A 16,346-nucleotide genomic window follows, 5' to 3' on the forward strand; every position below is an offset into this window, starting at 1 on the left:
CTAGTCAACAGGGGCTATTCTCTACACTTTGTGACCACCCCCCCACACATGCCACCCACCTATGACAAGCTAACGGAGGACCCCCTCTCCTTGCTTTGTCAGGAGCTGCTACCTATCTTGGCCAACTTAGCTATAGGGAATATGCCGACATGAGAAGTAGGTTGTGGTTGCTAATCCCGCTATTTTCCGGTGCCCAAACAGGGACAAAGGCCTTCGTCCTATTTTAGTTCTGCACCTTCTTAACCTCTTTCTGGAAAAGGAGAAATTCAAAATTCTCATGCTTGCGCAAGTCCTGTACACTTTCCCTACTGTTGCACTCTATGGAGTTGGAATAGTAATTTTTACCCCTACGCTATCCAACACTTTCCATACTGTTGTACTCTCTGGAGTTGGAATACTAATTGTTACCCCTACGCTATCGAACACTTTCCCTACTGTTGCACTCTCTGGAGTTGGAATAGTAATTGTTACCCCTACGCTATCCAACATTTTCCCTACTGTTGCACTCTCTGGAGTTGGAATAGTAATTTTTACACCTACGCTATCCAACACTTTCCCTACTGTTACACTCTCTGGAGTGGGAATAGTAATTTTTACCCGTACACTATCCAACACTTTCCCTACTGTTGCACTCTCTGGAATTGGAATAGAAATTTTTACCCCTACGGTATCCAACACTTTCCCTACTGTTGCACTCTCTGAAGTGGGAATAGTAATTGTTACCCCTACGCTATCCAACACTTTCCCTACTGTTGCACTCTCTGGAATTGGAATAGTAATTTTTACCCCTACGCTATCCAACACTTTCCATACTGTTGCACTCTCTGGAGTTCGAATACTAATTGTTACCCCTACGCTATCGAACACTTTCCCTACTGTTGCACTCTCTGGAGTTGGAATAGTAATTGTTACCCCTACGCTATCCAACACTTTCCCTACTGTTGCACTCTCTGGAGTGGGAATAGTAATTGTTACCCCTACGCTATCCAACATTTTCCCTACTGTTGCACCTCTCTGGAGTGGGAATAGTAATTTTTACCCGTACACTATCCAACACTTTCCCTACTGTTGCACTCTCTGGGATTGGAATAGTAATTGTTACCCCTACGCTATCCAAAACTTTCCCTACTGTTGCACTCTCTGGAGTTGGAACAGTAATTGTTAAACCTACGCTATCCAACACTTTCCCTACTGTTGCACTCTCTGGAGTTGGAATAGTAATTTTTACCCCTACCCTATCCAACACTTTCCCTACTGTTGCACTCTCTGGAGTGGGAATAGTAATTGTTACCCCCTACGCTATCCAACACTTTCCCTACTGTTGCACTCTCTGGAGTGGGAATAGTAATTGTTACCCCTACGCTATCCAACATTTTCCCTACTGTTGCACTCTCTGGAGTTGGAATAGTAATTTTTACACCTACACTATCCAACACTTTCCCTACTGATGCACTCTCTGGAGTGGGAATAGTAATTTTTACCCGTACACTATCCAACACTTTCCCTACTGTTGCACTCTCTGGAATTGGAATAGAATTGTTTACCCCTACGGTATCCAACACTTTCCCTACTGTTGCACTCTCTGAAGTGGGAATAGTAATTGTTACCCCTACGCTATCCAACACTTTCCCTACTGTTGTACTCTCTGGAGTGGGAATAGTAATTTTTACCCGTACATTATCCAACATTTACTTACTTTTTTTTAATTTGTATTACATTTTTATTAATTGTTATTTATATTAATATTTTATGTATATAAATGTATTTGTAATTTATTATATTTTCATTTATTTATAAGTTATTGATATCATTTTTTAGAGTTATTATTAATGAAGTATATACTATGTATTATATATTTGTTATTTGTTTTTATTACATTAATTATTATTTTAAATGTTATAATATATTTTTAACTATGTGTATTACATTTATAAGTATTATTTTGTTAATATTACATTTTCTTTTAATTTTAAAAAACGATGTTTTTTAAAAAACAATATTTTTGACATCTATATATTTTTTTCGATATTTTTGTACTTACCTTGTTAGAGATAGGATGTCGATATTATTGTAATCAATATTTTTGTTGCCATACTTTTGTAGGTAGATATTTTTGTATTCGATATTTTGTCATAGATTCGTATGTAACCCCCTAACGTAGTTGAGCTCTCTATCGGGTTTAGTGTTCAGCGCTTCTGTTTTCCATTTTGTCTGCCTGTACCAGAATTAAACTAGTTTTAGGGGGTCAACCATTAGCCTGAAAGGAGCAATGCATGTACTCCAGAACAATAACTGGGGCCAAAGACATCACTGAAGCTGGAACTTTCACAAAGGGATGGGCTACATGTCCTTTCACTGCACATCCTGTGTCCTCTTCTGTTGGGTGGACAAAGCCCAGGAAAGGCACCTGTTAGGCCCGAGGTTGTATGTATTCCAGTGTACTCACTGGAAGTGACCGCTTACTAATGTTTAGTTGACTTGGAGCTGAGGTATATTTGGTAGGAAAATGACCTTTGACGTTTTTACTCCTCTCCTCTTCCCTAGACGTTTAGTTCTGTATACAAGTTGACCGCATAGGAATTTCTAGTGAAAAAGGCTGGCTGGGAGAAGAGGCTGAATACTTCACTTTATCTCTTCGAGGGCAAAGGACTGTTCCTCCAGGACTGTCCCTGCTGCTGCAACCTGATGGAATACAGATGAGATGGACTTCCCACCATGCAGAGACTATTCCTTACCTTAGAACAGAGCCTGCGTTTAATGATTAGCTTAAGAACCAAAGGTCAGATATATGAAGTTTATTTGCATTTGGATTTAGGCCCAGATCTCTGTACTGGGGTGAATGTATGACATTGTTCTGCATTCTGTTAATCAATAATTATTTTTGCATTTTTCACTCTGAGTGGGATGGGCATGCCCAGACGTGGGTCCTGTGCTCTCCATGCCACTGGAGTCAAGCTATCCTGGCTGATGAGAGCTGAAAGCCCGAAACATGGTCCTCGGATGCTTGTTTCCAGTCCAGGGAGGACCTGGCCTGGTAGTTCGGGCTGCACTGTTTCCATTGGGTGCAGGGTCCAGACTGATTTGCATATGGCTGGGTCCAAACTGGAATGGTATGATGAGCAAAAAAAGCGATGGATTTAGGTCCATATCTCTGTACTGGGGTGAATGTATGACCTTGTTCTGCATTCTGCCGATCAATTGTTCTTTTTTACAAAGAGTATAACAAAGCCTCACAGCAAGGAATCCCCAAACTAAGCATTTTACATTGATACTGTATTTTAAAAATGATCATAATTCTGCCTCATTTCCTGTCTTGGTGATCCAGTCTAAATATATGGCAGTTTAAGGGTAGAGCAACAATAATACTCAGCTCTGAGGCGCCGCTAAGCCAGGTTTCGGTTAGAAACAAGGCGTCCAGAGCATAAGCAATAACAAAATGTAATAAATCAGCGCAATTTTAATTTAAGGAACAACAATTAATACAAAAAAACTGATAACAAATACTTGTTGGCTTCAGCAAATTTGCACTTCAAGTGGACAGGCGCAGGAGGGGGCCTGTGGTATGGATAAATGGCCTACTGTGGTATTTAAGAGTTGAAAGGGCTTTGGAAATCCTAAAGTGACAGTGGGTCCAGCTATCACTATTGTTATTCAGTAGAAGAAAGAAGGAGAGACACAGAGAAAAGGACAGTAAGTTGGAATAAAGCAGAGAAAAGGGGGAATGTACTATAAAGTAAATAAAACAAGAAAGAATAACAGAGAGGACGAAAGATGAAGACAGAGAAAGAAGATAAGACTAAAAGAAAGGAGAGAAGAAGAAGAGAAAAAAGCAAAGAAATGAAGAAGTAGAGAAGGAAAGAGAGGAGAAAAGAAAAAGTTGACAACGAGCGAAATCAAAAGAGAAAGGAAGTAAAAATAAATGGAAAAAGGTGAAAGTGGAGCAAAACGAAATAATGAAATAAATAAGGAAGGAATGATTGCGAGAAAGAAAAACGATGAAGATATATATAGAAAAATAAAGGAATTGAGAAAAAAAGGAGAAATACATTATAGAAAAAAGCAAAAAGTAAGAAAGAAACAACTAAACAGGAAATGGAGGAAAGGAGAAAAGTAGAGGTAGTAAGTGAGGAATAAGGAAAAAGTAAAGAAAAGTAGCAGAGTAAGATAACGACAAGAAGAAAAAAGGAGAAAGAAACTGAAAAAGAATGCACAACATAGAAGTGGGGAAAGAAAGAATTGTAAAAAATAGAAAGGAGGAGGAATATAGAGGTAAAGCAAGAAATGGGATACAAGAAATTTAGAAAGGACATGAAAGCAGGGGAAAAAGAAAGCAAGAAGGAGAGGAAAAAAAGAATGTGGAGGAATGTACAGCGTTGTCATCAATAATGTAATTTCAGATGTTGCAGTGATGTCCTCAATGGTACCATAGATCATGTCATTAGTGATGTAATATGAGAGGTAATTAGCTTGCATGACAAAGGGGTGAGTTACAGTTAGTTTAGGGCACAAGTTAAAGTTACTAGAGATAATTATCACTAGTGAATTTTGGTGTATTTTTCTGTTTAAAACGTTACTTTGTCACTGACATTTTCAACTAACTATAACGTTACTTTAACCTTTGCTTTCCACATTAAATTTCGATGTTTTAAAAAAAATGTCAAGTAAGATATAGTTTCAATTGTTAACTATAACGTCACTTTAGAACCGATGAAGCCTTTACCGTTTACCATTACCTTTACATCATACCGACCTCTGGCCTATTCGAGTGCTCATGAATTAGTAACCATCATGCACACGGTTATTACATTATCAATAAGTAGAAAATTACAGCTTGCAAAATGATACACAACCCCTATCAACAGAGTCTAACAAGAATCATCACTGTGAAAATCCTCAGTTTTTTCAGTGGCTGGCCAACACTAAAACAGTTTCCTAATACTGTAATCTGTGAAATTACATGCAACAAAATACTTAACTATTGTTGGTAACACAATGTGATAAGGATCAATTGTTAAAGGCTTATTTGCTCTAGCAAGTTGTAAAATTTGAAAGCTATGCAAAGTTACAGTTGGTTAAGCAAAATTCCATCTCTTCTAAGAGGGCATAATAAGAGTTCTCAAAGAGCAAACTTTCTACCTCTATGGTTTGATACACAGGTAACTAACAACAGCACCATTGTCTTCTATGGTAATCTGTGAGATTCCTTGTAACTTTGATATAGAGTAACAACAATACACATTTTAAATGTCTATAGACTCTAACATATGCTTTTCTCAAGAAGTAGGTCATCCCCATCGCCTATATTTTAACATTTCCTAATAAAAATATCAGGCCTATAGCCATGATAATTGGCATACCAGCATAATCAAATCCGCAAAGCCAAAAACTGCAATACAAAATTTGGCCCAATCAAATTCTTTACTTAGGGGAGCCAACATGTGAGTGGAGCTTATGGGCCAGATGTACGACCCGTTTTTGTATGCGCAAACGGGTTTGTGAATCCCTTTGTGCACGCAAAAACATATTGGGCCATGTACATAGCCTATTTAGCGAGTTGCAATTTTTTTGCGACTCGCTAGATAGATTTTGTGACTCGCTATTTGGAAGGGGCATTCCCTTCCAAATAGCGAGTCGCAAAACAATGTACTAATGTTTTGTGACCGCAATTGCGATCGCAAAACACTTGCAATTACCACCTACTTCAAGTAGGTGGTAAAGCATTTGCAAATGGGAAGGGGTCCCTAGGGGGCCCCTTCCAATTTGCAAATGCATGCAAAATCATTTTTTAAGGGCAGGCAGTGGTACGAGGGACAAGTGCCTGCTCTTAAAAAAATCAAAATTGTTTCATTTTTTTTTTAAATGCAGCCCGTTTTCCTTTAAGGAAAATAGGCTGCATTAAAAAAAAGCTGCTTTATTAAAAAGCAGTTCCTGACATGGTGGTCTGCTGAACTCAACACGCCACCATCCATAAGAGGGCTGGCGTTCACAATGGGCTCCCAAATTGCAAGGGGCTTATTAATATTAATGAGCCTCGCAATTTGTGACCCCATTGGGAATTGCAATACAGCGTAAACACACTGTTGTACATTTCAATCAGCATCTTCCAAATTGCGACTTGCAATGTGTCGCAAATAGCAAGGTGCCAAATGAAAGGGTCGTACATCTGGTCCAGAGTCACTCTATCAGTAGTACAATAAAAGCTCATTTTTGTTGATCACACAAGGTCAGGCAACAGTCAGGCACTGCCACGTCAGACTTAGAAATCCATGTAGATTAGTACAGCCCTCAGTGTCCCATGCTGCTCTCAAATACAATACTGTACTGAGAATGATGGAAGGGGAAGGGGATCTGTGTTGCTGCAAGAGGAAACCAAACACTTTAAATTACTGAATTATCTAAGACGCTTTAACCACTTTACTCACTTTACAGTGGCATGTGTGGGTCACTGAAAGTTCAAGCTCAGGTAGCCATGCTGCTCCTGGCTCAGACAGTTGGAAAATAAGCAAAATAGTAAGAGCTGTCTGAAGGGGAAGCACTTTGTTAGGTGTAAGCATGCAACTTCTGCCCAATAGAAACATGTACTTGTTGCTAGCAACATGTGGGTGGAGGCACAGCCCCTCTTTGTAGTACTCCTGATAGCTCTTTTTTAGGTTGATCCCATTACATCTGGCTACAGCTGTGCTGTCAAGCCAGACCTAAAAAATACATTCCTAACAATATGATGCTGTACAGACTGTGCCCTGTTCTTCTGATTCTGGTCAATGTGATGAGGACCAACATAATTTCACTATAAATACCCACTCCATTACAAACAACCTCAGTGTGTCCTTCAAGCATGCATGCTAAAATTGTATTAACTGCCCTTATGACATGTCTCATGAAAGAGAACACAAAAGGATGGCAGGCTTCGTTTTCTAGATGTAGAAACTAGCACTGTCTCTCAGACACAGTTAGCAGAGGATGTATTAGTTCTTTGGAAGCAAAACAGGGCCAGGTTCCCTGGAATTGTGATCTCTACATTTGATTTAAGGTGACAGACCATAGGTTCCAGGCTGGCGTGCAGTGGGGTACAAACATCTGCCTGTTCCCTAGATATTTGCTCTAATAGACCCCCATGAGCTTTGCTGAACATTTTGAACTTGATTCTTGACTCAACTGGAAACCAGCTGCTTAATCATAGTTGCATTTCCAAAGGTTTAGACAACTTCTGTTTATTAGATTCTACAGCCTGAAACTGAGTTTTAGGGAAAACCAGCTAGAACTGAACTTTTGTATAATCCATCTGAGCCGACTGATTCATACATTCATTTTGTTTTGATGTTTATAAATCTTCAAAGATAAAATGACAAACTTATTTGTGGGCAAATATGCTCTTTATTGAGAGCACGTGGAAAATGATATGATTGGTGTTTCTTCATTATCTTCTGCTCAGTAACCAACTGTTATCTCTCACACAGGAAGCATCACTCTGGAAGATCTGATGTCAGTGTTACCTTTCGGAGGCACTTTTGATCTGGTTCAGTTGAAGGGATCCACTCTAAAAAAAGCTTTTGAACACAGTGTACGCAGACATGGGGGTGGAACTGGAGAATTCCTTCAAGTTGGTGGTAAGTTTTTCGTTTTCAATACAGCCTATTAAAGTAACACTGTAGTTATGACTTCTCTGGCCATTTCATGGAAAAGACTAAGAAGTTCGAATCAGAACTGCAACTTGCCTCCCAGCGTTTACTAAACCCCCTGATCCAGCTTTACAATGAAAAACAATGCTACTTGGAATCCCTTCAACATTCCAGAAATGCTGACATTCTCTAGATAATATTATCATGAAAACCCTCCAATCATTTCAATGATTCTCTACCCATCAAATAAATCAATGCTGCTACTGCTCGAACAGCCAGGTCTTGAGTACCCTCCTGAAGGTTAGTAGGTCTTCGGTTTGTTGTAGGAGGATTGGGAGGATATTCCCGGACTTGGCGGCGAGGTTGGAGAATGATCTGCCGCCGGCGGTCGCTCTCCTGATGTGGGGAACGGTGGCGAGGGCGAGGTCGGCGGAACGGAGCTGGCGGTTCGGTGTGTAGAAGCTGATCCGTTTGTTGAGGTATGCTGGACCGGTGTTGTGGAGAGCTTTGTGTCCGTGGCTGAGTAGCTTGAAGGTGATCCTTTTGTTGACAGGAAGCTCAGGTGGGGTGTGATGTGGCTGTGGCGAGGGATGTTGAGGGATGTCGAGGATCAGGCGGGCAGAGGCGTTCTGAATGCATTGCAGTTGTTTCAGCAGTTTAGTTGGGGCTCCCGCGTAAAGGGCGTTTCCGTAGTCCAGTCTGCTGCTGACAAGGGCCTGGGTGACAGATCTTCTGGTGTCGGTGGGGATCCATTTGTAGGTCTTTTGAAGCATACAGAGGGTGTTGAAACAGGAGGATGAGATGGAGTTGACTTGCTTGGTCATGGAGAGTGTGGAGTCCAGGATGAATCCCAGATAATGTGCGTGGTCGGTGGGTGTTGGAGCTGCTCCTAGGGTGGTCGGCCACCAGGAGTCGTCCCATGCAGAAGGGGTGGAGCTGAGGATGAGGACCTCTGTCTTGTCGAAGTTCAGCTTCAGACGGCTGTTCTTCATCCATTCAGCGACTGCTTTCTTACCTTAGTGGAGGTTGTTTTTGGCGGTGAGAGGGTCCTTGGTGAGTGAGAGTATCAGTTGTGTGTCGTCGGCATAGGAGATGATGTTGAGGTTATGCAGTCCGGCGACGTGGGCGAGTGGGGCCATGTAGATGTTGAACAGCATCGGGCTGAGGGAGGATCCTTGCGGTACACCGCAGATGATCGTGGTGGCTTCGGATCGGAAGGGAGGGAGGCGGATGCTCTGTATTCTGCCGGAGAGGAAGGAGGTGGTCCAGTCCAGTGCTTTGCCTCGGATTCCTGCGTCGTGGAGGTGGGTGCAAAGGGTGCGGTGGCAGACAGTGTTGAAGGCGGCTGACCGGTCCAGGAGGATGAGGGTAGTGTTCTCGCTGTTGTCCAGCAGGGCTCAGATGTCATCGTGGCGGCGATGAGGGCAGTTTTGGTGCTGTGGTTGCTGCGGAAACCGGACGGGTCCAGGATGTTGTTTTCCTCTAGGTAGCGGGTCAGCTGTTTGTTGACAGTTTTCTTGATGACCTTCGCCAGGAACAGGAGTAGGGAGATGGGCCGTAAGTTCTTGAGGTCCTTGGGGTCTGCTTTGGGCTTCTTGAGAAAGGCGTTGAACTCAGCATTCTTCCAGCTCTCCAGGAAGGTCACAGTCTCAAAGGAGATGTTGATGGCCTTGCAGAGGTGGGGTGTGATGGTGGCGCTGGCTTTGTTGAAAATGTAGAGGGGGAACGGGTCTGATTGGGAGCCGGAGTGGATGGTGCTCATGGTTCTGAAGGTGTCGACGTCATTGATGTTGGTCCAGGTGAGAAGGGGGTCGTCATGGGTGGAGGCTGTGGGGTCAGAGGTGTTGTTGGCTGCAGAGGAGGCCTGATTTTCGAAGCTGTTGTTTATGTCTGCGATCTTGCGGTGTAAGAAGGAAGCCAGGGAGTTGCACAGAACTTGCGAGGGTGGGATGTCGCTGGTGCTGGCGCTGGGGTTGGAGAGTTCCTTCACAATGTTGAAGAGCTCTTTGCTGTTGCAGGGCTCGATAAATCTGAAAAATTTGAGTAGTCCTGCAGGTCCAGTACCTTGGAACATCCCCTCGACCTGACTGCAACCCACTTGACCTCCGTCTCTGAAAACGTAGCAAAAGTGACAAGATAACATGATTTAAAGGCATTTTATTGCTCATTCCCTTTCTGAGCAATAAAAATGCCTTTAAATCTTGTTATCTTGTCACTTTTGCTATGTTTTCAAAGACCGGGACAAAAGTTAGTTTATCTTCCTACTCGCCAGAAAGGGCGAGTAGGACCTAAAAATAGCTCGTCCTCAGCAATTCTCCCTCGCAAATGCGAGCGGGCGAGTGGATTTGTCGAGCCCTGTGTTGTGTGCGTTGTTGGCGAGGAGGTCCCCAAAGGAGGTCTTTTTGGCGGCTCTGATGAGGTGATGATGTTGGCGCATGGTGTCCTTGTGGGCTGCTTGGTTCTCTGGTGTCTGTTCATGGCGCCATTTCTTCTCGAGCTTTCGGCAGTTTTGCTTGGAGGTCTGGAGGTTCGCGGTGAACCAGCAGGCAGTCTTGTTGCTGCGGCTGTTGGAGGAATTCTTGATCGGGGCGGGGTGAGGGACAATCGGATTCCAAATTGTCTAAAGATAGGACAGGTCACCCCTATAGTAAAAAAAACAAATGCTGACCAGTCTGATCTCAATCATTTCTGTCCCATTAACAACCTCCCGACACTAACAAAGGTCCTAGAAAAATACATACACCTCCAACTTTGTGACCACATTGAGCAATTTAATCTCCTGGCCCACTGGCAATCTGGCTTCAGAATGGGACATAGCACTAAAACAGCTCTAACCCACATTGTACATGATGCTTTAAGATTGCTTGATCATAACGAATCGTGCCTGCTCATACTCCTTGATCTCTCCTCTGCTACAGACATGGTGAGTCAAGGATGGGGCTATATGGATTTCTTTGTGCCTATATAATAGAACTCATAGAATAAAAGTCAATCAAACCCTTTCTGACATTACAACTGACTCAATTGGAATACCTCTAGGATCCACAATCTCACTTATCCTATTCTATCCATTCATGGAATCCATCACTGATGTCCTCAGCACTGAAATATTAATTAGCTGGGACGTTAATACTCTCAACGGCACCCTGATAAAAACCCAACAATGTTTAGCCTGCAACCACCTTATGCTCAACATACTCAAAATGAAATTCCTCTTGATCGCCTCCCACAATCACTCTGTCCCTATAGGAAAAAGGCTCAAACAATTTACAGCTCTCAATTGCGCCCACAACACTATTGACTTTACTAGATAACTTGATATGACGTTTAAAAAATGCCTGAATATGCAAGATCATATCAGGGCAAACACCAGGGGATCCAACTACCAACTGAACATTCCAAGGAAAATCAAACCTTTCTTGCACCTGATGGCTTTCAATCGGTAGTCCAATCCCAAGTCATCTCCTGTTTAGATTACAATAGTGCTACTCTTGCATGTCTACCCAAAGCAAGGCTAGCGCCGCTAAGGGCTGTGCTGAACTCAGTGCCTAGGCTCGTCACGGGATCCAGAAAATTTGATCACATCAGTCCAGACCTAAGACTTCTATATTGGCTCCCATTTAAAGCAAGGATCCCGCTGAAAAAAGCCTGCATGACACACGAGGCTCTTCACCACAAAACTCCTGTCTACCTGACTAATAAACTAGCACTGAGTGGAGTAGTCGTTCCTTAGGAAGTGCCAACACCCTATTGCTGAAACCGCAGAAGCTCAACAAAAAGAAAACTTACGAAAGCTCTTTCTCCGGCTTAGCCCCAAGAATATGCAACACACTGCCACCCAGAATCAGGTCAACCCCATTCATGACTTCCTTCAAAAAAGAAGTGAAAAGACTTCTGATGAACAAAATATTTCAATAATAACCCTGAGGAACTGGGCTATTCTCATGTAGACACCTCCAGATCATGAATCTACATAACCGATTGTTACTTTGCAGTTGTTCTGTTGCTTACTTATAACTGACTGCTTTCCTACTCTATATCTATGAGTTGTCTGCTATTTGTACAGCACTCATTTTTTTTTTAAATATGTTTATTGCGTTTTATCTTTTTCTGATACATGCAACACAGGCATTGGTACATATAACACTAATAGCAAAAGTAATATTGCTATGTTGCCATGTACATACAGCCGGGTATTTCCTTCATACAGTCATAGCAAGTTCGGCATTTACAGCACAGAATTTGGTGTAAAGGTGTAAATTAACATTGGCATCGACTGCCAACGTATACTGTCATCTCTAATTGTAGAGCAAGATGTGTCTACCATGTGCGCTTCTCCCCAAAAGCGGCCGTCAACATGCAGATACATCGATTTTCGTAGGGATACTCGGCACTTACTCAGCTCATCTTTGAAATTTAACTCACAATGTTTCATGGGCAAAATATGTGTACATCATTACGAGTTGCTAGATATCTTCATTTTTATGATTTGAACCATAACTGACAAAACAAAAAGGAAAATCAAAAGAAAGAGAGATATCAAATATCAGAAGGACTTTGGAGTCGTCATATAAAGTGCCGTTTGAATGTAGTTGTGTTGGTAGTGAAGCGGCTTTTCTTTGTCTGTAGACAGGTATAGGGATGCTAGGGCAACCTGTGACCAATGGCATGTGGGGTCGTTACCCATCCCGATATTGTACAGCACTCATACCATGGCAGGCCATGGTCTAAAACTCCTCAAATAATAATAAATAAATAATAACTGTTTCCTTTAAAAGAACCTGAGAGAGTCCCCGAGAACTAATAAAGGTGTACCAATCAGATATATGAAGACCTTTTTGATGATAAATACAGGTGTAACCCTTCTCTTTGGACCTTAGGGCAGTTTGTTCAGGGTAGTCAGCATGTGGCACAAAGAAATCGATCTGGCATGATTTACTCAACTAGATTTTTCATCTTCATTAAGAAATAGTATAAAAATATGACTCCTATTTTTGCATGTTATTAAATACCAATGTTGTTTAGCCGAGTACTGATGGAGTTCTACAGTATCCCTGATAACCTAAAACACGTTTGAAATCCATGCGTCTATAAACTATTCAGCAAAGTAAAAACGGTCCTGCTTCAGCGAGCTCCATAAACGACTGGCTTTTGAATACAGGGCAGGTGACAAAGATGTACGACCATTCTAATCTGTAGTGTAGAACCCCTGATTTCATCAGAGTGAGACAATGAGATGTCATAGCAGGTTTCCAGTTGAATGACACTGTGTGAATGCCAAGGACCAAAAGTATCTCCTGTAATCTTGTCAGGATGACCAAATAATACTAGTTGAATCATTCCCAGGTGATGGTGGTTTTTCCATTGAACTCTATAAAATGTCAGAGAGTCACACAGATCCATTGTTCTCCAAGGAAACCATTAAATTCAAAAGGTGTGGTAACCTCCCACTCAAATTTAACACAACATTGATAACAATGATTCCCAAACTGACTAAGATTCATCCAAACCCTCTGACATCGGGACAGAGGAGATACGTGGTGGTTCCTGATGTCATCTATTATTAGTGTTATTTTTTCTATTATTATTTTCAGTAGGAGATAAATCTGAAATTGAGATCACCAGACATGCAGTCACGAAACTAAATAATGCGTAATGCTGATTACATTATGCCCAAGTCACCCATACATTTTGATTTCCTTTGATATAAAATATATATATATATATTTTAAACTTTGTTTTTCCAATTTACGTTTTTACAAAAGATATATACATGCCAATCTGTTCACTAACAATTACAATGACATTGTCGCTCAATCAGCTCATGCATTGTAGATTTCAAATAGGTGCAACGCCTGGCAAGGCTAGTATGATGGTTACAGTGATCCTATAATTACAGTTCACCTGGGCCCTCCCCAGTACCCACCCCCCCCCGTTCCCCAGTACTACAACACTCCTGATACATCCAAGAGTAAAAGTCCCGGTGTTTGAGGTGCACCATGATTTGTGAATAGTGCCCGGCACTAAGTGAGCTTAGCATATTGAGTAAGTATGGGCGAAAAATCCGTTCCACTCGCGGATTTTGCGGATTTTCGGTAAATTCGCAATCCGCGAGATTCGCGAATTTCCCGCAAAATCCGCGAGCAGCGGATTTTATGGCTTGCTCGCACTGTTCGCGTGAGTTCGCGGATTCCCAGTTCAACTTCGCACCCCGCGAATAAGCGCTAAATTGCAGAAATACGATCTTAGCAAAACTGAAACTACTTACCAGGTTCAAAAGTTCAAGCTCATCATTAGTAGCCATTTCCTGTAGTGCTTCCTGAGGGCCCCCTCCAGGGTTCAGTTGCCTACTTGCAACTATTATGTGACCCTGCTCTGACCCTCAGAATAGTTACACATATGCTACAAAGGTCCTGAATTACAGCTAAGGGAGACAAGCAGGAGCCAGGCTGGAAGTTCAAATCCAGTGACACATTAATCAGCCCCTAATTCATTATTGTCAGTTGGGGCAGGGCAGGTGTTGTAACTAATTTTGCAACAATGAAAGCACTTAGCAAGTGCAAATGATCACTAATCAGGAAGCACTAAGGAAGCAGGTGCCAGCTAAAAAAATATTCAGTGACACATTAATCAGCCCCAAATTAATTCAGGTCACTTGAGGCAGGGAAGGTGTGCTTTGCTTTGCCACAATAATGTACACTGGACAACCAGAGGGTGCTGTGATGAAACAGAGGGTGGCATGGGTGAGCCAGAGGGTGGCATGTGGTGACAGAGGGTGGCAGTGATGAAGAAGAGTGTCACAAACAGGCTGGACACGTAGAAACAACAAGTTCGCAAAACTTGCGACCCGACAGGTAAGTTCGCGTTTGCGAAATTGTACAAAAACCCTCGCGACCTGGCAGAAATCCGGGCCAACACAAAAAAAATCCGCAAATTCGCGAGAATTCGCGGATTTTGCGGATTGCGAGTTTGCAAATCCGCAAAATTCGCGAACGCGAGATTCGCAAAATTCGCCCATGCTAATATTGAGGCTGTCACCCCACCCCCTACGGGACGAGTCCATCCTCCAGTTGAGATGTATATGTATCCCCAGGTATTTTCCCGCATCTGTGCACCATTCAAGAGGATATTCGCACTCCCATTGTTTTGTGCCCGAGGTTAAAGGGAAAATTACTGATTTGTGCCAGTTGATGTCAAGGTCTGAAAAAAGGCATAATCTGAGTATCTTTCTGATGAGAGGTTCCAGATTTACCTGGGGTTCCCTGACATAAAGGATTGTGTCATCTGCGTAAAGTGAGGCCAAAAGTGAACCCGTATTGAACTGTATCTTTCGCTGCAGATGTCTTTCCTGAAAGTGTCGAATTAACGGATCCATGGCAAGAATGAACAGACCCTGATGGGTGTCACGTGATAGCCTGAAGGGTCAGGAGAGCATACCATTCAAGCGGAGTCTGGTATTGGATTGCTGTATAATAAGGCAGTATGAGCCACAAATCCCACTGGCAGTCCCATGCGGCGCATCACTGAAAGGAAAAATGGCCATTCCAAGGAGTCAAAGGCCTTTTCTGCATCGAGAAGGATTGCAGCAGCTGGGACCCCCGATCTATCCTGTGGAGGACTGCAAATAATGTCCTAAGATTCAACAAGGTGGACCGATGGGGCACGAATTCCGATTGGACTGGGGATATTATAAACTTAATCAATTGTGATAGGCACTTTGTGATGACCTTGGCCAATATTTTATAGTCTAAATTTAGGAGGGACATCTGATAGAGCGCGGGCTCACCTGCTCGAGATTTTACCATACTCACCTGGGCCCATAAAGCATACACACTTTGAACAGGTAAACCTACGCTAAATCAGGATTTTATTTAACCTTTTAGGACATATACTTTTGACTTACCAATCCTAGTCACCGGTACCTAGAGTCCTAAGGGATCAAGGGAGTTAGCAAGAAAATAGGCAGTAAATAAACATTTGCACTCATAAAATAACCACAGACTCGGGAAAGGTTTAAACACTTTATCTATGTAAATTCTTAAATGTCAGAGTCCATACCAATTCGATTAAAGCGCATTCAATTAGAAAGAATATAATCAAAGCAAGATGATGCAAAAATATTATGAAACTTTCTTTAAGCATTGAAACATAGGAAGGGTAAGAAAAGGGAAACAATACAAGGACATACCCACATGTATTTTATATTTACCTAGAATAGTGCGAAAACTAACCCTCGGCCACGGGCTGGGTAAAAAAAGACAGGACTTCCGGTAGTTCAGATGCCAGTAAGAAAGCACAGGTGTAGATCAGGACCAGTGATGACCAAATTAGGATGGATTCAGGTTGGAATCAAGTACCCTCAGCTAAGTGCAACACCAGCGTTACACCCCTCACTGCGGCTAACAGGTGGACCCTGATTGCGTTAGCAAATCTTCTCCCTCCGGAACCCCGATTGGGTTATCGAATCTCCTTCCCAGAACCCCGATTGGGTTATCGATTCTTCTGACAGAGTGCTTCGCCAGCACCTCTGCTCTCGATCGCCTATTGAGTGCATTGAGACAGTGACAGGTCAGCTATCCGGACAAGTCGGACAATCTAACTAGCTAATCCTACCTTAGTTATACCATTTTCCAGGGCAGTGTACCACCCCCCAATGTTGCAAATGTGTATATTCACTTAATTTGATTGGTCAAAGGACGAGGAGAGGTCATCACACCATACCAGTTA

The 16,346-nt window shown here is 42.4% G+C and overlaps 1 protein-coding gene across 3 annotated transcripts in view; it reads left to right on the forward strand.

Annotated features, from left to right (window-relative positions):
* NT5E (5'-nucleotidase ecto) overlaps nucleotides 1–16,346 on the forward strand; it is a 428,517-nt gene that overhangs the window by 303,010 nt on the left and 109,161 nt on the right. For all 3 annotated transcript variants that reach the window (XR_015296621.1, XM_086926572.1, XM_086926573.1), the window contains exon 7: nucleotides 7,458–7,607. Coding sequence is in view for 2 of the 3 variants with exons in the window: in XM_086926572.1 (XP_086782698.1) it covers nucleotides 7,458–7,607 (150 nt within the window). In the remaining variant the exon portion in view is untranslated. The remainder of the gene's footprint in view (nucleotides 1–7,457; nucleotides 7,608–16,346) is intronic.

This window comes from Lissotriton vulgaris, chromosome 6 (assembly GCF_964263255.1).
Source record: "Lissotriton vulgaris chromosome 6, aLisVul1.2, whole genome shotgun sequence".
Lineage (NCBI taxonomy): Eukaryota > Metazoa > Chordata > Amphibia > Caudata > Salamandridae > Lissotriton > Lissotriton vulgaris.